Source organism: Malaclemys terrapin, chromosome 6 (assembly GCF_027887155.1).
Source record: "Malaclemys terrapin pileata isolate rMalTer1 chromosome 6, rMalTer1.hap1, whole genome shotgun sequence".
Lineage (NCBI taxonomy): Eukaryota > Metazoa > Chordata > Testudines > Emydidae > Malaclemys > Malaclemys terrapin.
The window spans coordinates 28,773,471-28,796,789 of NC_071510.1; the positions used below are offsets into that span (position 1 = coordinate 28,773,471).

A 23,319-nucleotide genomic window follows, 5' to 3' on the forward strand; every position below is an offset into this window, starting at 1 on the left:
ATTCCCAGAGGAAAACAGTGTCAAATTTTAATTTCAGTCTATCATTAGAAGTAAGCAGATGGATTATTTTAGAGAGATATTTTCAAAACATCCTATCTTTGCTTCCAAGGATACTGAACATTGGCCAAGGTAATGCTGTATGGTGTAAAACTGTTGCCAACTTTCAGTTTGTGTGTCTATTCTGTAGGAAGCTCAGGATAATCTGGCTGATGCCAATGAAGAGTTAAATCATCTACGCACTAAGTGTGCAGACAGAGAGGCTTTAATAGGCACTTTAAAAATGGAACTGCAGAACGTACTTCACTGCTGGGAGAAAGAGAAAGTCCGTGCCACAGAATCAGAAAATGAAATCCAGAAGCTTACCAGGGCTTACCAGAAGGATACTGAGGTATTACCATAGACGAGATGACTGTCAAAAAGAGCCTTTATTTAATCTTAGCTTTGTACATTTACATACATCAGATGGTTGCTTTATGTCTTAACAGATTTATCTGCAAAATATGATTTTAAGATATGTATTTTGAAATGTGTATTTACCATCTACAAAATTTTCAAGTGTCTTAATTCTCTTTCATTCCATTTTTATAAAATGAGTTAACAGTTTAACCCTTCTGGGCATTTACATTTTAAAATATCTGTCTCTTAGCAGTTATTGTTTAGGGCAAATGCATTCATTTAAAGAATCATGCCTTGGTACTGTTTTTTTGTTTGTTTTTGTTTTTTGTTACTTAGTTGAAAGTAAATATGTACACTTTGTATTTAGAATCTCTTGGTGTTAATTACTGATTCAAATAGCAACCCCTCCCCCCTCCAAAAATAGGTCATTTTGCTCACCCACTACCAAACTAGTGTTTCCTGTGCTTCTTTGGAGTGATTGCACCTGTCCATTCCATTTCAGGTATGTGTGTGCCCAGTGCACCAGGGCCGGAGACTTTCTCTTAGCAGTACTCTTTAGGGAAGCACATACATCCTTGCACCACTGCACAAGGGTATAAAGGGGAGCTGCTTAGTCCCTCCCTTAATTTCTTCTTATCACCCATGATCGGTAGTTGGAGTGTGTCAGGTTGCAGTCCGAGGTTTCTCCCACTTCATGGATTTTTATCTTTCTCCTGCAAATAGTAGTACTTGTAAGTGTACGTTTTCTTTATTTTCTATTACAACTTTGAGCATCTGATTCCTAGTATACAAAAGGAACTGGTACCAGGATATTTTTCAGTCTCTGAGCTATAAGTCTTGTGCAGCTTCAAAAAATCTGTGCTAGTGAGTGACTCTCATTTCAGGTACCTAAGGTGCCTCAGAGAGGGTCACATTTGAGATCACTGCAAGATCTGCAGGACTTCAGATCCCAGACAAAAAAGGACAGAGATGAGACTGCATTACCTCCGTATGGAGGCCACCTGCATCTACCTTCTGAACCTTTCCTCTTGGGGCAGGCCCTGAGTACTTCTACTTCAGTTAGGAGTGCCCTTCTGGACATTGCATCTTATAGTAGGCACCATTCCCCTTCTCTGGTGCTGAAGAAGAAGCACAGAGCATCAGAAGAATAGCATTCCCCAAAGAAGCCAAGTTCCTCTAGAAGTTTGAGGTTCCCTGTACTGTCCACTAATAAGCCACTGGGAGATAGAGTATCATCTGAAAAGAGGTACTCCCTGATACTGATTTCTTCTCATCAAGAATTGTCAGCTCTCAATCATTGAGGATTGTCTACCCCCACTGCAGTTCTGACCCCTTTGATGCAATAACAGCAGCATCATGGAAATATCTTGATATGGAAAACACTGGAATTATATATAGCACCATGGGACCTGTTCTTCCTCTTGTTGCTGGATTCTCTAGAAGTGTCTGAGGTTTCTTCACCTGTTCAGGATCACTACCAGGGGTTACTAACGAGAGTAGCTGCCTCGATATTCAGGAGAGTTCCCATAGGCGGGTGGACATACAGGGTTGGCTCTACCTATAAACAGTCAATCTAAAATCTACAAAATATTTTGTGGCAAATGCCATCCTCTCTGCCTCAGACAGCTAAGAGGACAGAGAGAAGGTACTATATCCCTTCTCAAGCTATGAACATTTTTACACCCAACCTTCTCCAGGCTCCTTAGTTGTCTTGGCAGTGAATGAAAGAGTGCATCAGGAATGGCCTTCTATCCAAAGGACAAAGATGCAAAGAGACTAGACCTTTTCGGTAGAAAGATTTATTCCACAGCTGGCCTACAGTTTTTTAATGCTAACTAGCAAGCCTTACTGGCCAGATACAACTTCTCCTTCTGGGACAATGTAATGAAGTTCTGAGACAAATTGTCAGATGATGCCAGGCAGGAATTCTAGGTTATTTTAGAAGAGGGAAAACTGGTGGCTAGGACCTCTCTGCAAGCTGCCTTGATGGGGCAGATTCAGCAGCCAGAGCATGGCATCTACAGTAACCATGTGCAAATGTTCATGGTTTCAATTGTCTGTGCTCCCGCAGGAGGTTCAGCAGACTATCCAGCATCTCCCCTTTGAAGGTCCTACCCTGTTCTCATAGAAGACAGATGATAAGCTCCAGTCTCTAGGATTTACACTCCTTTCCCTCAAAGAAAGCAAATTCTATCCTCAGTCTTTCTAGAGGTACCTGCTTGTCCTGCCTAAACAGCCTGACCACTCCGGAAAAGTGGGGGGGGGGGGGGGGAACCAGAGGAGGAGATGCCCACCATCTCCGTTTTCTTCCACTGCAGGTTCTTTGAGACAGTCTGGAAATCTCCAAGCAGATCATTGTGCCAGTTTCTCCCCCCTCAAAGATTATCCCACTTCCATATGTGCTTGGACCCATATTATTATGGATAGATGGGTTCTAAGTACTTGGGATCAGAGATACACACTGCAGTTTATTTCCAACTCTCCCTCCCATCCCCCTTCCCTATCCATCTCAGGGACCCTCTCACGAGGCTGTCCTCCTCCAGGAGGTCCAGTCTCTCCTTGATTTGGGAGCTATGGAAGAGGTTCCCCCTTTCCATGAAGGGAAAGGTTTCTGTTCACATTACACCTCAACCCCGATATAACGCTGTCCTCAGGAGCCAAAAAATCTTACCGCGTTATAGGTGAAACCGTGTTATATCAAATTTGCTTTGATCCACCGGAGTGCGCAGCCACGGCGGGTCGCGTTATATCTGGGTAGAGGTGTACTTCCTGATTCAAAAGGCAAAAGGAGGTCTCAGAATTATCCTAGACTTGCAAAATTTAAACAAATATATACAAACAAATTTTTTTTCATGGTCAACCTAACCTCCATCATCACCCTGGATCCTGACAACTGGTACACTGCTCTCAATTTGAAGGATGCGTTTCCATGTGGCTATCCATTAAAGCCAGAGGAGACTTCGAAGACTTCTGGTCAACAACACCCATTACCAGTTTATGGTCCTGCCCTTAGGCCTGGCTGCTGCCCCATGAATATTTACAAAATGCATGGTAGTGGTGGCTTCATTCTTAAAGAAAGCAGGGATGCAAGTATTTCCTTACTTGAACAACTTGCTGGCAAGAGATTGATCCAAGCTCCAGTCTATACAGGATCCAATCCCTCTTCAGTGTTCTGAGTCTGTTGATCAATGAGGACAAGTCCGTCTACTTCCCAGTTCAGAGCAGTCCTGGATTCTACAGTAGCCTGGATGTTCTTACCTCAAGCCATTTCCACACAATAATAACTTTTTTCCTCAGATCTCTAAGTCCATACAGTCACAACAGTAAGAAACTGCCTCAGACTACTGGGACACATGGCCATCTGCATGTATGTGTTTCAGCATGCCAGACGTTGTCTCAGAAAGCTGCAGAGCTGATGAAAGTCAGTGTACTCTCTGGCTCATCACCCGTTGGACATGCTGATTTGAGTACCTGCAGGAGTACAAGCCTCATTGGTCTGGTGGATAGGTCCTTCCCTTACCCACATTGACTGTGGTTACAGATGCTTCTTCTGTAAGCTGGGGAGCTCACTTAGGAAACTTACAAACTCAAGGTCTGTGGTCTCATCAAGATTTGGCTGACCACATAAACATGTGGGAATTGTGGGCTATTCATCTGGTCTGTTGGGCTTTTCTCCCTTATGTCAAGGGAGAGCCCCAAGACCTCCTGGACAATACTGGCGATGTACTGTGCGACAGGGAGGGGCCAGATCAGACCATTTCTGTCAAGAGGCAATGTATCTTGGGGAGTTTTGTATCACCAGTGCAATACATCTCTAAGCCTCCCATCTTCCTGGTATTCAGAACAGTCTGGCAGATCACCTGAGCAGGTCATTCATCAGAGATCACAAGTTGTCTCTCAGGTTGGATATCGTCAGGTTCGTTTTTCAGATGCATGTGGAGGGGTCCCTCACAGAGACCTGTTTGCTGCTCGTCGCAACAGAAAGTGCCAATTCTTTTGTTCCAGGGCAGGTCACAGGCAGGGCTCTCTGACTGATAAACTGCTGTGTACCTACCCTTCTATTCCACCTCACAATCCTGTGCGGGCAGTCCCCCTTCTTGTGTCCCGGTCATCCACACTGCCAGCAGACAACTGGTCTGGACCCAGTGGGAGCCCCTTGGGTGTCCTCCCCTTTGTTCTCCTCCTGGCCCTTCCCAGGCGGGGTTTCCCTAGGCCTTCTCCATGTCCCTGCTCGGCCATTCCTCTTTCCTGGGGAAGTCCACCTCTGCATACCCGTAAGCTTTATAGCTGACTCAACTGTAATCTGTTGGTACCTCCTCATCCACACCTTTATGTTCTCAGGGAGATTCTGTAAAAACTGCTTTAGGACAAGTGTGTCCATAATCTCCCCCACTGTCTGGGCATCCGGCCTCTGCCAGTGGGTGGCCCAGTCCATTAACTTTTGGGCAAATGCCTGAAGCTGCAACCCCCCCCGCCCATCCACCTCGCTGACCAGAACTTCTGGTGGTACTTCTCTGCAGACAGCCTCACCCAATACAGGACAGCTGCCTTTACTGCCTCATAATTCCTGGCCTGCTTTTAACTTAGGGCCATGTAGGCTGCTTAGACTTCACTGGCTAGGTAGGGAGCTAATCGCAGAGCCAAGGTTACCCTGTCCTATCCAGCCCCAGTGGCTACCCGCTAAGATGTGCTTAGGAAGGCATCGGGGTCATCTGTTGGGCCCATTTTACACAATCCTAAGCCCGGCGCCCAAATGCCATCCCCTCCTGTGGAACACTTTCTGCAGGAGCTGTTGTTGAATGCCGGCCTGTTCGCGAATGAAATCCTGCAGGCTTTTCTGCTGCTCTGCCTGCCAGGTGAGCAAGGCCTGTCTCTCCAGCTGGTGAGCTTGATGAAAACTCTGCATTGCCTTCTGCACCTCCTCCTGCTGCTTGACCAGCCATTGCAGGGTCTCCTCCATCTCCAGGCCGCCAAACACTTGCTCTGGCACAGGATCCTGGATAAGCCCCCACATTTAGCAGAGTGCAGCAAGTCCCTCCTGCCTCTGCTTGGTCCACAAAGTCACTCTGAGACCTTGGGATTAGCAACCACTGGTGTAGTTTATTCACAGACTTGTTCCCACCACCGTTTCACCATGTACAGTTGTCCCTTCACTGTCTGCAGGCGGGAGGGAGGGAAGAGCTACCTCCCTGCTTCCACTCCCTGCCTTTTCACATTCTTTCTGCTCTCCCCTCTCCTTCGTTATACAGCCTCAGGCTAATTAGGCGGAAGCTGTTTCTGCTTCCCCAATTAGGGCCAGGTTACCTCTAGCCAGTTCTAATTTATTCCCTAAATAGGAGCTGGGTGACAGAGGGCTGAATCAGCAAACCTTTGCCCAGCACCCTGTCACAGTGGACTAGTAGTTCTTAAATCCTTGTTCTGAAACTCACCTCCAATTTGAACTGCTTTTGAGTCACATGACATGGAATAGACATGTGCAATCAGTTGAAGAAAAAACGTTATTAATCTCTTCTGTAACTGTTGTTCTTTGAGATGTGTTGCACACATCCATTCTGCGACCCACCCTCCTTTCCCTCTTTATTGGAATTTCTATGCAGGCAGATGGAATTAAGAAGGGTTGGGGGTGGCCTCGCCCCTTTTTTACCATCATGCAGCAGCATGAAAGTCCTAAGGGCTCATGTGCTGCCCCAATAGGTATCACTAAGGGAAAAATCTCTGATTCTGGTTCACTGGGCACGCACAGATCTGAAGTGGAATGGACATGTCCATTCCATCTCGAAGAACAACAGTTACAGAACAGGTTAATACCTGTTTTTTCTTTGTGTATTAGCTGATTGTGGTATGCTATATGTGGTAATTGCTTCATGAAGCTTTACTTCAAAACCAGATTTCCTCATATGGTTGTTTACTGATCTTAATAATTGCTTCCTTTTAATTTTCTCCACATAAAATAGTTCTGCATTAGCTATATCAATCATATTCTTTATCTCATTGTTCTGCATATTGAGCTCATTACTCCAGCAAATATGGTCACAAATGCCAAACTGAGTAAAAAGGAAACATTCTTTCCACCCTTCTTACAGTCTGGGATTTAAATTGTGTCCACATGAAGCAGTTGGAATTGTTCTACACATCAGATAGTGATTAAAGGAAAGGAAGCCTGACTGTATTGTAAAGTCAGCATGTCTACTTGTGGTTGAGATCAACATGTGTGAGTTGATTCTGGGACTTGGGATTTCTTTTTCTCACCAAAGGGCTGATTATCATGCTTGGTTTATCACAGCCCAAACAAAAAGGAAACAATGGTGACATGGTTAAACTATTCCCAGGGAAGTAGAAGATTAGATTGTAACATTTTATAGAATGTTTTATTGCTTAAAAATTTTATGAATTACAAACAACAAAATGTACCCAAATGTAGTTGGAAAAGACACAGTAGTAATTGCAGTTGCACTGGAAGTGGGGTTGGGGGGAGAGTCCTTAATACCTTTATGAAGTCTCATGATTTCTTGACTTAGTACCTGATCCAATACCCATTGCTTTCAGTGGGCATTGTTCCATTGGTTAAATGGGCTTTGGATCAGAGCCCTATTTGTGGTGTTGGAACCATCTTTGATTTGTCTTAATTTTAAATTGCTAGACTTCATAGATGGACTAAATAGATGCACAAACAGATTCTGATCTCTCTGGTGTGAATAAGTACTAACACTACTGAAGTCAATTCAGTATGCTATAGTGTAAAATCCAATGTAAATGAGATCAGGATCAGGCTTGTAGAGTTTAACTGATGCTCATAAAAACCTGTTTTGTACAGTTAGGTGTTCACATATAATCCATGTAAAGAACAAACATCAAATCAAATTATTTTAAAAATGTGCTTCTGTTTTAAAAATAATCTAATTTGGTGTTTGTATAATCAATTTTTTTGCTGCCATGCTAATTAACTTTTTTTGTTACTATATACTGTACATGTTATGTTATGCTATATACTGGAAGCAGGTATAATTTGTACAGAACTTCAATCCAGTGGAATAAGTGTATGTGGTGGTGGAGAGAGATTTTAAACATTAGCTACCTGTAAAATGACACAATAATTTCATATACTTAGTTAAAGAAATGAAGGAATCAATTCTGCAAATATTTATTACAGGTCATGGTATTTACTATCATGAGGATTGTAGGGCAATATGTATTTATACATTATAACTAGTTAAACTCAGTTTACAAAATCTTTTTCTCTTCTGATTTTGTTAATGCATTTGGACACATATTAAGAATGGTTCTATTGAAATTGAAATAGAATTTCAGAATATGAGTAATTCTGTCTTTTCAGATGTGTACAGAAAACACAAGACTTGTGTGCATGATCTATCTCTATAGAGTCTAATATTAGAGTCTAGAGCTAGTCTAATATTTATATACAACAGTTATTTTTTCTTTTTGTGTCTCACAGGAGAAGCTAACCTTCCTCCATACTTTATATCAGCATTTGGTAGCAGGCTGTGTGCTTATAAAACAACCAGAAGGCATCCTGGATAAATTCTCCTGGCCTGAGCTTTGTGCAATCTTGCAGGAGAATGTTGATGCCCTGATCTTAGACCTCAGCAGGGCTAATGAGAAGGTAACTGTCCTCAGGCGCCAGATACCTCTATTAAATTCAGTGACATTTGTCCACATCACAGTATCATTAAAAGGGACTGACATTCATCTTATTTCAAAAAGAATTTGGATGTTAATAATTCAATACCAGTAATTATGGCTTGTCTACAACTCAGTTTGATGCCATTGCTGTGGGCATGTAAATGTGACTGAAGTCTGTATGAAGTCTCTAAGCTCCACTTTCTGTGCAGGACATGCTAATACTACTAGCCAGTATTAGCCACAGGGACCTAATTAAAAGAAAATAAATTAATCTTACTGATGAAGCAATTCAAAGAACTTAGTCATTTATACTAATAAACCAACTCTTTATCTTAGCATAAAAGAGAAACAAAATACAGTAGCATCATCTTAAAACCATTTGCTTGTGAATCAAAGTCCTGTTTTTAAAAAATGTAACTATTTGGTTATGGCATTTATAGTCTGAAATATAATTCATTTAGAACCAACATTATGAATTTGAAAACTATAAAAAAAATTGTTTTGGGGGGGACGCAGAATACTTTTATGGGAGATTTCATAAGGCTAAGTCTGTTTAAAAAAAAATTTTTTTTCAGAAATCTATTTTGTTACAATAAATTAAACTGGCTCAGCAGACTAACATATGCTGCTCCTAAGGATTTCCATTCATGTTCTGGCTCCACTGATCAGGTCAGCACTATGTTTCTGTGGTCTCGAAGAAAGATTCCAGATCTTGGCTATGCTGACATTTGCTCTTGAGGGACAAGAAGGGGAAAACTTTCATGAGTTTCTCATGTGTTGGAGTTATGTACACTCTCTTGGCTCAAGTTCAAGAACAGGGTTGCTTACAGTTAATCATTTTGACTCCGCCACTATTAGTAAATATCCCAGCAGTCAATGGAAAACATTAACAGGGTTTGGTTAGACAAAGATGTGGATCATGCAGATTAGACGTGGAGGAAATACCTCCGTTGTCCTTTCAGAGGAAAGAGAACAACAACAAAATTACTGGTAGTTTTTAAGTACAGACGCCCCCCGGGTTACGCAAACCCAACTTACACAAATCCGCACTTACGGAAAAGTTCCCTAAGCTAGAAATAGGAGGTTGTTTTTTAAAAAATTTGTTTGCGTAATTGTCGGGTATATGTTTCCGACTCTCACAAAATTCGAGTTATGCATAAGTCGGGGAGTGTCTGTACAGTAGCTGAGATGGGTCAGCAAGGTTTTCAGTAATATTTCAGGCACATCAGCTTCTTAGAATTTAACAGTCTGTGTTGTCTGCTGCATTATAACTGCTCATCTCTTAACAGAGATTTTTCACCTGCAGTTCTGTACAATGAATAAAAAATACTATTGACCATATGTTTAGATTCAGTACTGAAAAATGCAGGCATGCCTATTTGAGATACATTCTTAAATGAAAACACAGTTCCATTTAGCTTTAATAGAAGTTGCATGGCTAAAGCATTGATCGCTAAGTTATACCCCTTAATCTGCTCATTGAAATGCATCATAAAATTAACAAGCTTGCCTGTGAAAAGAGGCATCAAGTGTACAGTAAAGATCTCTTAAATTGTTTTAATACTCAGAAAATACAAGTAATGCTTTGGTTTTCAAATAAAATATTACATAAAAATGCAACCTCTGCTTTTCATTATCACTTAACTTGCTGTATGATATATTGTGCTAGGATTATTAATTATATAGCACCATAAATGTTCTCTGCACATTTCAAAACAAATAAGATAAGGTTCCTGTCCAGAAGAATTCTGACACAGACCCAAATGAAACCTGGGCATCTGTTCAGCTACAGGAGTGTATAGAGATGACAACATTGATGAGATCACCATAGGTTGGATTTTTTGGAAGAAGTGGGGTTTAAAGACAGATATGAAGTAGGAGATCTATGACTTTTTACTTCTGTGCTGTCTGAAGAAAATGCAATCAAGGTCTTCTGCCAAAAGAATCTCTCATTTAAGTAGGATTTAAAATAAAACACAAAGGAGCATTTTTGTTTAATAAATCTTTTTTAAAATTCCTATGATGCAGATATCTCATCTAGAATATATTTGCAAGAACAAGTCTGATACCATGAGGGAACTTCAACAGACCCAGGAAGACACTTTTAACAAAGTGGCTGAGCAGATGAAAGCACAGGAAAGCTGTTGGCAGAAACAGAAAAAGGAGTTGGAGCAGCAGTACTCTGGACTCCTTGGGGAAGTTCATGCAAGGGCACAGGTACTGTACTTGTTCCAGAAAGCTCTAAACGTCTAAATTTTTTCTTTAAATATTTAGTATATTATTTCAGTATTTCGAGTTCCAAACCAGTTTAAAGTTGCTTAGGAATTTGATATATATTTTTTTATATTAAGTATTCTTTTACTATTAACTTTTACTTACTTTAGGAAATGAATGACTTTCTGGTAAAACATTCCTGAAATGCATTGCTTAATTAGATCCTGCAGTTGGATTTCCCCCTTTTTTTTTTTTTGGAAGAGGTTAAAGCTATACGGTGAAAAAATAGATTTTTTTGTTGAATTACATAGAGCCACAGTTGTTTTTTTCCAATATGATCCCCCCTCCCCCCACTTTCTGAGAGTTTGTAGAATAACAGTGATTTGAATTCACTGTGGAATGAAATTAAGTATATAAATTCTGAACCCAAGAGCAAATTAGTAGTAACGGTAACAATGTTAAACAGTGTAATAGTCCCCTTTGTTTCAGACACTACAGTGAAACCAATAACTGTGACTTGAGTTATATTCACTGTACTTGAAGTTTAGTGTTTTTATGAAAGGTTGTAGACTGCCAGCTCTGGAAACTCAAGTTCTCTCTGGGCAAATAAAAGCTACACATGCTGACCTGCCAGTGTGCCTCAACCCTCACCAGGATGGTCCACTTCATGTTGAGAAGATGGTTCTTTGCTCTTTTAGCTTTTTTCTTCTGTATTGCGACTGAAGTGTTAGTTTCCCCCCGCCCTTTTCTTTACCAACTTGGATGGGACTCAATTCAATTACTTATAGGTAGAGATCCCTATATCTCAGTGCCAATGCAGTCCCTGTCTCCCTGCTCTCAACTGTCCTGCTGATGTTGTATGATTGAAAGGAGACCTGATTAATTGAACTTTTCTTAGAGGGAGTTCAGCTTTCAAAAGTTTGGGAAATGCTGTGTTCTGCCAAATTCAGGATGACCTCTTCAATTTATGAACAGGACCCTACCAAATTCATTGCAATGAAAAACGCGTCGCAGACCATAAAATCTGGTCTCCCCTGTGGAATCTGGTCTTTTGTGTGCTTTTACCCTGCACTACACAGATTTCATGGGGAAGCCCAGGGTTTCTCAAATTGGGAGTCCTGACCCAAAGGGAGTTGCAGGAGGGTCGCAAGGTTATTTTAGGGGGGGTTGTGGTATTGCCACCCTTACTTCTACGCTGCCTTTAGAGATGGGTGGCTGGAGAGCAGCAGCTGTTGGCCAGGCACCCAGCTCTAAAGGCAGCGCCCCACCAGCAGCAGCACAGAAGTAAGGGTAGCAATACCATACCATGTTGCCATTACTTCTACACTGCTGCCTTCAGAGCTGGGTGGCCGGAGAGTGGCGGTTGCTGACTCAGGGCCCAGCTCTGCAGGCAGCAGCACAGAAGAAAGGGTGGCAATACCATACCATGTCATCCTTTCTTCTGTGCTGCTGCTGGCGGTGGCTCTGCCTTCAGAGCTGGGCTCCCAGCCAGCAGCCGCCGCTCCCCAGCTGCCCAGCTCTGAAGGCAGCGCCACCACCAGCAGCGCAGAAGTAAGGGTAGCAGTATCACAACCCCTTCACAATAACCTTCAAACCCCCTCCCCCCTGCCACTCCTTCTGTGGGTCAGGACCCCTACAATTACAACACTCTGAAATTTCAGGTTTAAATAGCTGAAATAAGAAATTTACTACTTTTAAAATCCTATGACTGTGAAATTGACCAAAATGGATTGTGAATTTGGTAGGGCCCTATTTATGAATGAGCAGGACAAGAGGTAAATGCAGGGTGTGAATTCTTGTTCCTGAGCACAGGGTGCCTGTTTTTCCTTCTACTCCATTCTGTGTAGTCACACCTGTCTGGAGTGGGTTTAAATCTCTATCATAGCAGAATGGTTGCTTATTTTACACACACTTTGTGCAGATATAAATGACTACAAGATGCAAGGCAGCAGAGAACCAGGCCATGGTCTACACTCCTCAGGGTTCTCCATGATTGTATCCTTGGACATTGACATTGCGGGGTTGCTCTTAGCCCTGTTTTTGCACCATTGCTTTTGCATTTTTAGGGAAATTGGTGCTGGACCTGAATTTGACCCAACATGTTTGGGAATCAGGCCTTTTTAAATATGATTTTATATATATATTCTACTGTGTATCTCAGTGATGAATGCTAGACTCTTAACATTTTCTTTCGCATGGAGAAAAATGACTGTTTTGATTTATTTTTTCAAGTAAAGAAATAAACACTGTTAAGTAGTAATGGCACAAAATGAGAATACTGCTAACACCAGCAGAAAAATATTATAATATTTTACACTTGTATAGTGTCTTCCACCCCAGGATCTTAAAGTGCCTTACAAACTTTAATGAATTAAGCCTTGCAAGACCGCTTTGAGATAGGAAATTATTATTAAGCTCATTTGATATTCACCCTGCTTCCTTCCAGACATTCACTGCTGAAGATTGTTTAAAAGTTTAAATAAGGGACTTACAAGCTGTGTTTAATTTTGCAGGCAGTCATCAGTATTAGTATATAACATTGCGAACTGTCTCTGCACAAAGGTACACCTTGGAAATCTTTTGATGAGGTCATCAGATTAATTGACAGCTGTGGCTGTATAGCAACATGAGTAATGCTACTTTGAGACGTTTGGATGGTTAGTATTGCATTGGTGCAGGAAGCCTTCCAAAGTGCAATGTAAAATTTCAATAACTGGCTTTTTAAAATATAACAGTGCAATTTGGAAGATTCGTGCCAGTATTGTAATGACACCTGGCAGTGCTGCTGTCCTCATCCTGTAGCATTCTGGGCCCCTGATCCCAATTGGGGTCTTTGGATGCCGCTAGATAATACTCTACAACTGTTGCTCTCAGTTAATTAGATGACATAAGCAGAAAGCAGGTTAGGGTTGCCAACTTTCTTCTCACACAAAACTGAAAACCCTTGTCTTGCCTCCTGCCCCACCCCTCATCCAAAGCCCCGCCCCTGCCCCGCCCCTTCTCCGAGGCCCCAGCCGTGCTCATTCCATCCCCTCTCCCTCTGGTGCTCGCTTTCCCCACCCTCACTTACTTGCTCATTTTCACCGGGCTGGGGCAGGGGGTTGGAGTGTGGGAGGGGGTGAGGGCTCTGGGGTGGGGCCAGGGATGAGGGGTTTGGGGTGCAGGAGGGTGATCTGGGCTGGGAGGTGGAGCCGAGGGGTTCGGAGTATGGTAGGGGGCTCCAGGCTGAGGCAGGGGGTTGCGGTGTGGGAAGGGGTATGGGCTCTGGGCTGGGGATGCGGGTTCTGGGGTGGGGCCAGAAATTAGGAGTTCAGGTTGTAGGAGGGGGCTCCAGGTTGGGGAAGGGGGTTGGGTACAGGAGAGGGTGAGGGTTCTGGCTGGGGGGTGCAGGGGCCAGCGATGAGGGGCTTGGGGTATAGGAGGGTGCTCTGGGCTGGGACCGAGGGGTTCAGAGGGTGGGAGGGGGATTGGGGGTTGGGCGCTGGAGGGGGTCAGGGGTGCAGGCTCCGGGTGATGCTTACCTCAAGCAGCTCCCAGAAGCAGCAGCATGTGCCCCCTGCGCCTCCTATGCAGAGGCGTGGACAGGCAGCTCTACACGCTGCCCCATCACAGGCGTCACCCCCGCAGCTCTCATTGGCCATGGTTCCTGGCCAATGGGAGCTGTGGGGGTGGCGCCTGTGGATGGGACCGCGCACAGAGCCCCCTGGTTGCCCCTAGGTGTAGGAGCTGGAGCAGGGACATACCACTGCTTCCGGGAGCCGCACGGAGCCACAACAGGCAGCCTTAGCCCCGCTGTGCCGTGGACCGGATTTTTAACTGGACCCACCAGGGTCTCTTTTCAACCAGGCGTTCCAATAAAAAACCGGACACCTGGCAACCCTAAAGAAGGGTCAGTGTTCTTCTGTGGAGCAGAACCTCTCAAAGTGGCCTTGTGACAGAGTTCTAGTAAACAGAGATGGCTGTAGATGTGTTAGAGGATTCCTGAGGCTCCTCATTGGCAGCTGGATTTAAAATGAATGTAACTTCCAGTGCTTTTGTGGGAAGAGTAAGGTCCTCCATTTTGATGTTCATAGGGTCACCTCTGACCTTGAACAGGGTCTGCCAATAAATTCCTTCAATCTAAAATTAAAATATACATTTGGAAATGTCTGTTTTGAGAAACCTAATGAATATGTGGAATGTACTCCCTTGTCTCAGACATGTCATTTCCAGAATGTGTGCAGACTTGTAGAAAATATCCTGTGATTTCCTAATATCCATTGCAGTGAGTAATTAACTGTTTTTGCTTTTTTTTTTTGTTTTTTTCACCATTTTATGGGCTTCACTAAAACTAATATATGTTATGGATTTAGATGCATTGATATCCACGAATATATTGGAATAGAAACAAAAACCTAAAGCTATTAACAAAAAGAGGAATGTTAATTTCAGCTCTTTTAGAAATATAACAAGCTTTGCAAAATAGGAAAGGAAAAAAATCCTCTAGAGAGAGAAAATATTTCCTTGTTGATTTGGCATGTTTTATTAAGAAGCATGATTTTTACAGAAGAAGCAGGACTTCGCTATATTGCAATTGTATCAAAAGTCACTTATGTAAGATATAAAAATAAAATAGTTTGAAATACAGTGAAACCTTTTGAAGTCCAAGTGTCATTAAGTCTCTAGTTTGCAATCTGTCTTCTTGCCAACATAAAGGATAAGGACCCAGCAAGAAATAGGATAAAATAGCGTTCTACTCTCCAGGGGAGTGTCTAATTTTTGTTAATGAACTTGAAGTTCACAGAGTTCTTTAACCCAGTAAGGCATCCCTCAAAGCTCATACGCTCCAGGAAGTCAGCCCGCCGCTCTTAAAGGAGCTAAACCTGCTATTTCTCTCAAAAAAATGTACTTTTAAGTTTCTAAGAAGATGTTAGAAACAATGTGGAGTAAGAGAAAAACAATTAAAAATCATTGTAAAAGTGAAAACAGATGTAGCTTCATTTTTAAACCTGTGTTTATGGTTAAAGTATAAATTATATATTTCTACAATATATTTGAAAGGTTTAAGGTTTTGTTCATTTTCTCATCTTGAAAAATTTTAAAAATAAGCATTAAACAGAGTACACGATGCCAGTGCTGGTATTTCATAGACCTATATGCATTGCACTTTAAATGTGCTTACTTAAATGCTGGCCTGTCAGCTCTGAGGGTTAGGAACCATAAATTGATTTCCAAATCCAAATTACCTTTTTAGTGCCTTCTCGACACACTATCAGATAGTATTTGGTTCTTGCAGAACAAGCCCTGTAAATAATGCAGTAGTCCCAAAAGACTTTGTAGATGAAAAAAACTTCCTTTTAAAGTAGAATACTGATGCAATAAATCCTGTAAATTAAATTATGAAATTAATCCACTTAATGCATTTCTACATAGTAGAAATACTAAAATAAGTGTTTCTTTTAATTTAACTTGTCTTTTACTTTGAAGAGCAACATAGTTGTTCTTTCTAAAAATTGGACCTGGTGTTGCTTGCAGATAAGCTGATTGAGGATACTATGCTATCTTCTATCACAATAACGAGAATTAAAAATTGGAGTCCGTATTCTTGTTGGAGAAGCATGGTAAATCATTGCTATAACACTGTTGTGTTCATAGTTACTGAATGATTGTCCTCCAAAGATAGAGAAAAGTTAAATTAATTCTGTTGACATACCTGAATATGATGATTTCTATTATGATTATTTTATTTAAATCACTGCCATATTTGATCTGAACAGAAGAGAAATAAATGGAATAAATAAGCCTTTTCTTTTAGCTTTAGTTAGTGGAGAGTTCAGTAGATATTTCTCTATTTTAAAAATTATGCTCTAGTTTAAATCCACTTTTGTCTTTACAGAAATATCAAGAAATTGCAGAAAAAGCCAAGGAAAGATGTTCTGTCATTGAAAAAGCACGAGAGCAGTTGGTCCATGAAAATTCACAATTGAAAAGTATATTAATGCAGACACAAAAGGAACATACATCTCTGCTGGCTGCCTGTGCACTAATGGGTGGTGCCTTATATCCTCTATACAGCCGATTATGTGCCTTGTCTACACAAAGAGACTTTCTCCAGGATCAGGTCCACACCTATGAAGTACTCAAACAGGAAATTAGGACTCTGGTCTGTGCTTTGTCTGATGTAGAGGAAAAGAGGCAAGATGAAGTGAAGATAAAGAAAAAGCATTTCAAAGGCATGATACATGTATTCCGGAAAGGTGTTATTGCAGTTCTGGCAGCACACAGACTTCAAATTTTGGGACAGTCAAGTAGCTCTCTTTTCTCCTGGGTAGATGGTTTCAAAGAAGGCATAGGAATCCTAGTTTGCATAGGAGAGGCCAAGGGGAAACACAATCTATCAAGTAAGATAATTGATTTGTTCTTTTATAATGTTATATCAGATTTCACTATTGGTGCTTAACTTATTTATTATTTGTTTATTTATTTAATAATAATGTGTAAAGACAAATATAGTGCTGACTTGACTTGAAAAAATATGTTTTTGCACATATTGAATGTGAGGCTCCCCCAAATACAAATATTTTCTATCTGTTTATTGAATAGTGAAAAATAAGGTGGTGCTATGTGTGTGTGTGTGTGTGTGTGTGTGTGTGTGTATAATATCATCAGATATCTGTGATAGATTTATATTACCTTTCCAGAAAAAGAGGTTGCAAACATTTCAGTATTATGCTACCTGGTTCACTGCCCTTTGAAGTCTCCAAACAAATGGAGATCCAGAGAAAAGGTCCTGATTAAAAAGCCAAAGTGCTAATCTACGTGATGTGTATTTCATATTAAAAATAAAATATTAGTATGGGATTATTAAATCTTCATTTGCAGAGTATAGTGACTGTAAAAACATTTGTAACATTTATAGTAACTGTAAAAACGTTGTACGTTTACTGTAGTATGAAGGTAAACAAAAACACATTTACTCATTTTATGGTTTCTCTGAGTAAGAGGAAGTGATAAACAAAAGAACAAATAATTATTTTCCCATTTAACAGCTGAAGGTAGCATAGTGCATGTGAACACCATCTAAAATTTCTTGAAAGAAAAGTAGAATCCTGGCATGAATTTTGTGTAAACTTTATTTTGATCCATTTCTTAAACAACTGAAGATTGTAGTGTACCGTATAGCTCATCCAATGTTACTTTTTATTACATTTTGTTTCACAGAACACCAAAAGGAACAAATCCATTGTCTTCAAGCACTCAACTGGTTTACTAGTTCTGACCTTCTTGCCGCAATAATCAGTTCGGTGGCTGAATTACAGGAAGTTGTTAGCAAAACAGGTAATTGTTAAATATATTGTTGTAGTATATAAAAAGTGGTATGAGAATATAAAAAGTGGTATGTTATGTGATTTCCTATTTGAGGGTTTTATATCTTCAAATGTCTTCTCTCCTGGCTCAAATTTCTGGAGGTGGAAAGTTGTTTGGGGAGTCTAATTTTCTTCATCTTTATCGGTAGTTGTACTTGTGTTTTTTGTTTTGGATACTTTTGCATATACATATCCACACCACACACACATGCTCACATGTAGTAGGTAGTACGTAAATCGCTGCCCGACATACCTTTACCTGATTTCCAACATGGGTTGCAAAATATATTCTTTTGTTCTTTCCCTCCATGTTCTTACAATTTTCCTACATCTCTCTCTATTTAGTGGTTTTCTTCTTTAGTGATGTATAGATCATCATCTTTATTGTTGTTTATTGTAACTCTCCTAAGGTCCCAATCAGGATTAGGGCCCTATTATGCTGTATAAACAGCATCTGTAACTACTAGCATGACAGATTGCATTGACTTCTAGAGAGTGGTAAACAAATATTTGATTCCCTAAAACCTGATACATCTGACCATAAAGGGAAATTAAAGCTTAGCCATTTTAATGAACCATATCTGGATAGTGATTGCCTCCGTCTTCCAATTCAAGATTCATAAAACTTTCGTTTAACTTCTCTGTAAATCTAGCCCAGCCCTATTCAGATTAGGACTACCTAGTAGTTTTGAAATTCTTGCTGTAACATTAAAGAGAGAACCACTTTTTCTAATATTAGTGAGGTACCAGTGCATGAGACTCACAAGCAGTAGCTTGCTGCTTTGGGAGATGCTCTCAACTGTACTAAATATTTCTTAATTAAAAATGATTGTAAGACAACTCTTTAAATCTCTTTAATTGTAGAATGGTCAAAAGCAGCCAATGTTTACTACTGGCCTATTCAGAGAAACTAATCTTGTGTATAGAAAGCCAGTAATTTCTGAGTTCAATCCCACCTCTTCTACTGACTCAGAGTGTGGCTTTGGGCAAGTTACTTCACCTTCCTACCTGTGCCTCATCTATCTGTGTACATGGGAATAATAACATTTCACAGCCTCATAAGAGGGTTCTGAAAAGTGATTGTATGTAAACTACTTTTAAGAAGTTTTAGATCTAGCCTGATAGTCTGGGAGCAAATCTCACTACGTGGACAGCTAGCTATAGAAAGGTCATTTGAATTGTAAAAATCTACAGAATCATAATTTCAATGGTGTTCACCCTCTGTGGTGTGGCAAGAGGGGACTTTCTTCCTACCCAGCCCCAGGTCTTCTGGTTGGTGGACATTTTGATGATACATCATTGGAAATGAGTCAAGTTAGGTATTATCCAAAAGCCCCGTCTCCCATGACCAAAATGGTACCAAACATGACAAACTTGAAACAATTATGAAGAGAAATGAGAAAATGTTTAAAAATCAGGTTTTTTTTTTAAATTATACTTGAACACAGAGATGCATTGCTTACATTAAAAAAAAGACATTGATCTTTGGTAATCCTAGGTAAATTACCATTGACATATAGGACTGAAAACATTTATTCATCAAAGTCATCATAACTGTTGTCTCTATCTAGGGCACCAAACCACAGCTAGACATATTGTCACACTGATCCTCATCGGCGCTCCAGGAGCACATCTTCGTACAAGGCAGGTTACTGGCCAAATATTTTCAGGGTGATGAGCATCTGGTCTTTGCACAAAAACATTTGATTGGCTAAAGGATTGATTTGGGAGCTCATGGTATTTCACACAACTGGTGTGATTGGTCCATCCTCCCAGACCCATCCATGCTCAACAGGGGAAGGTAGGCTTGAATGTGCTCAATCATTCCTGAGCCATTCCATTGCTTGACAGTTTTCTCTCTTGATAGCAGGTATAAATGCCCCCCTTGTTGGTGGTAATTTTTTCTGTCTGCTTCTTGGAAAATATCCACCAGCATGCCTCTGCAAGTATCTTAATGTTGTCTTCTAATGATGAACTCTCCATATGAATGTCTCCAATGCATTTGTGACCTCATCAGTGACTATCTCAGCCATTCCAAGCACCTTCAGAGTGAGGAAATAGTCTTTAGAAGCTGAATCAAATGCCTTCCAGTAAGATAATTTGGCCTTTTCAGACAACATTCCAGCAGTGTCACATTCTGAACAGGGGTGCTGGAACAGTTTGTATAGTGGGAGTGCTGAGAGCCATTGAACCAAACTGTAAACCCTGTATATAATGGAAACCACTTCAAGCCAGGGGGTGCTCCCGCACCTCTAGCATCTCTAGTTCCAGCACCTATGATCCTGAAAGGGCATGGATTCCTAGTAGCTTTTAATGGTCCGAGTGATAGGAATACATCTCTGAAGGATATACAAGTCATTCTGGCAGCAGGCACAAAAACAGAATCTTGCAGAAGCCTTGGGTAGCATCACACAGAGAACACTAGAACCTCTGTGTTTTGTGCAAAAATCTGGAGTTTAATAGACCCTCTCTCTCTGTAGCATTGATGGCATGTAAAATAATTTTAGTGTCAGTCTCCTCTTGGAAACGACTAAGAAACTCCACTGAACAGTGTGAGGCAGCAGCTTTATTAAGCCATGTGACAATGAAATTCTTTAGAGTTGTTCATATGCTGGAGCATTTTTCCTGCAAGGTATATGGTTAACTCATCCTTCGTGTGAGTATGAGACATTGTGACATTGGAGATGTTTGTGATTTTGTATTGGACAGGTGCAATACCATGGAGTCTCTTCTTCTGGTAATATTTTAATTGATTTCTGTGCATACATGTCAAATACAAGGTGGACTTCATCATAGGTCCAGTATTTATTTTCTCTGTAGCCTCATAATGAAGCGTACAACCAAGTGATAGTTTTTGGTTTGTTGAGAGCTTGTACATCAGACATACAATCTGTGAATGCTATGTTGAAAGGCCTCTGCTGGTATAAGAACCAGTCACATTGTCAGTCGGCGCTGGCTTAGAAGACCACGCAAGATGTGCATAAGTTAGCTTTTCGCCTGACACATAATTGTTCCGTTGCATTCAAACATAAGTCATAGTACTATGGAGAAGGTGTACTTATTCAAAGTCTCACTTAGATTAATATCACGCTGAGAGCTGGACACAACTAAGAGACAAGCAAACAATGACCTGTCTGTGCTTAGCTCTGTAATACACCCTGCCACCTTTGCTCTGACTTTTTTCTTTGCATTCAAGCATAGCTTTAGTCTGTTTTTCTTGATTGAAGCCCATAGATTGATGGACCCTTGGATAATTCTTTGGGTTCTGAAGGCTTCATACAAGTCATGATCCAAAGTATCCATTCGACTGACATCTTTAGCTATCTAATCACTGAAGACTGCTTTCATCATGATATTAATGAGCTCCAGTCTGTCATGTGCACATTGGTTGCCAGTGCAAGTAAGCTTAACCTTCAGATGGGGCATGTTACTTCTTGGGAAATCATCCTAACACTGCTTATTGTTTTGTTTGAAATTCAGTGGAGTTCTGGGGTTGTCAGGAAAACAGAGAGAGCATTTGGATGCTGTGTTATGCCCACCAACCCCCCAGTGAATTTCATTGCTCTGTTTTTGTGTTCCAGGGGTTTGTCTGAACCAAGTGCACAGAATTTCCATTTCAAAATTCCTCCCATGTGTCAAAGTCAGGCACCTCCTTTTCTACACCTCCTATTCCAGCGAGGTACTAGGCAATCATTGCAGAATAGCTGGTTAAATCTAAAGCAAAAGTGCTACAAGGTGAAAATTCCAGTTAGCGGTCCATCCTGGCAGGTTGAATAAAGTGCAGCAAAGACTTTTCCACGGAGCTGGCACTTGCCCTGGCATTTTTAACTTTTTCCTGGTGCCTGATGTACTACTTTTCCAACCTTGCCAAATTCAGCTTATGAGTGCACTGCTTATAGCAGTTACAGGCTAGTAAGAATGGTCAGACACATAAATGAACACGATATGTTGGGGAAGTTTCAATACAGCTTTTGTAAAGGAAATCATGCCTCCCCAATCTATTAGAATTCTTTGATGGTTTCAACAAGCATGTGGACAAGAGTGATCCAGTTGATATAGTGTACATGGCCTTTCAGAAAGCCTTTGACTATGTCTTACACCAAAGGCTCTTAATCAAAGTAAGTATCCCAATCCTGGGATAAGAAGGAAGGTCTTCTCATGGATCAGTAACTGGTTAAAAGACAGGAAACAAATTGGAAAAACGGGTCCATTTTCACAATGGAAAATGGTAAATAGTGGTGTCCCCCAAGGATCTGTACTGGGGCCAGTGCTGTTGCACTATTCATAAATAATCTGGGATAAACAGTGAGGTGGCAAAGTTTGCAGATGACACAAAATTATTTGAGATAGTTAAGTCAAAGCTAACTGCAAAGAGTTACAAAGGGATCTCACAAAACTGGGTGACTGGGCAACAAAATGGCAGATGAAATTCAATGTTGATAAATGCAAAATAATGCACTTTGTAAAACATAATCCCAACTGTACATACAAAATGATTGGGTCTAAATTAGCTGTTGCAATTTATGAAAGAGATATTGGAGTCATTGTGGATAGTTCTCTGAAAGCATCTGCTCAGTGTACAGCAGCAGTCAAAAAAGCTAACAATGTTAGGAACCGCTAGGAAAGGGATAAATAATAAGACAGAACATATCATAATGCTACTATATAAATCCATGGGAAGCCTATACCTTGAATACTGTGTACAGTTTGGGTCACCTCATCCCAAAAAAAACAAAAAAGATGCATTAGAATTGGAAAAAGTACAGAGAAGGGCAGCATAAATGATTTAGGGGGGTTGGAACAGCTTCCATATGAGGAGAGATTAAAAAAACTGGGACTGTTCACCTTAGAAAGAAGACAACTAATGAGAAATATAATAGTACAATAAAATCGTGAATGGTGTGGCGAAAGTGAATAAGGAAGGAATTTACACCTCTCATAACACAAGAACCAGAGATCACCCAATGAAATTAATAGGCAGCAGGCTGAAAACTAATGTAAGAAAGTACTTTTTTATTGCAAGGGGATGTTGTGAAGGCCAAAAATATAACTGGGTTCAAAAGAGAATTAGGTAAGTTCATGGAGGATAGGTCCATCAATGGCTGCTAGCCACCTAGTCAGAGATGCTCTGGGTGTCCCTAAACTCTGACTGCCAGAAGCTGGGACTGGATAACAAGGAATGGATCATTGGATAGTTGCTCTGTTCTGTTCATTCCTTCTGCAGCATTTGGCACTGGCCACTGTCAGAAGACAAGATACTGAGCTAGGTGGCATTGGTCTGACCCAGTATGGCCATTCTTATGCTAGCATGTAACATGTCACTGAGCATTGTGTTTAACCAGGTTCTTTGTGGTGGTATTCTCCAAAGATTCAGCTGCTAGTTGGAACTTTTCATCTTGCAATTTTTGCCTAAACATTATCAAGACTAAAGTAAAAAAACAAAGATTTTGTAATAAATTACTTTGGGACTATGTTATGTAATGCATGTTATGTAACTATGTGCATACTGTTTGCAGATGAAGTCCATTAATTTCTGGCAGGATGCTGACATCTTAAACAGTGCCTCATTGCAACTCTTTTGGCATAATAAAGCTGGTAATCAATACCACTGAACCACTTATGTTTTGCTAATGATGGTAAAGTCAACTTGAAGCACTCTTTCCATAGTATTCTGTAACATTAAAAAAACGGGTATCATGTACTGAGTATTAACTGATAACAC

At 40.8% G+C, this 23,319-nt stretch overlaps 1 protein-coding gene across 2 annotated transcripts in view; it reads left to right on the plus strand.

The window, feature by feature from the left end:
* CCDC171 (coiled-coil domain containing 171) overlaps positions 1-23,319 on the plus strand; it is a 214,721-nt gene that overhangs the window by 86,083 nt on the left and 105,319 nt on the right. For both annotated transcript variants that reach the window (XM_054032983.1, XM_054032984.1), the window contains exons 14-18: positions 188-388; positions 7,850-8,017; positions 10,066-10,254; positions 16,127-16,631; positions 17,452-17,568. In XM_054032983.1, the coding sequence (XP_053888958.1) occupies positions 188-388; positions 7,850-8,017; positions 10,066-10,254; positions 16,127-16,631; positions 17,452-17,568 (1,180 nt within the window). The remainder of the gene's footprint in view (positions 1-187; positions 389-7,849; positions 8,018-10,065; positions 10,255-16,126; positions 16,632-17,451; positions 17,569-23,319) is intronic.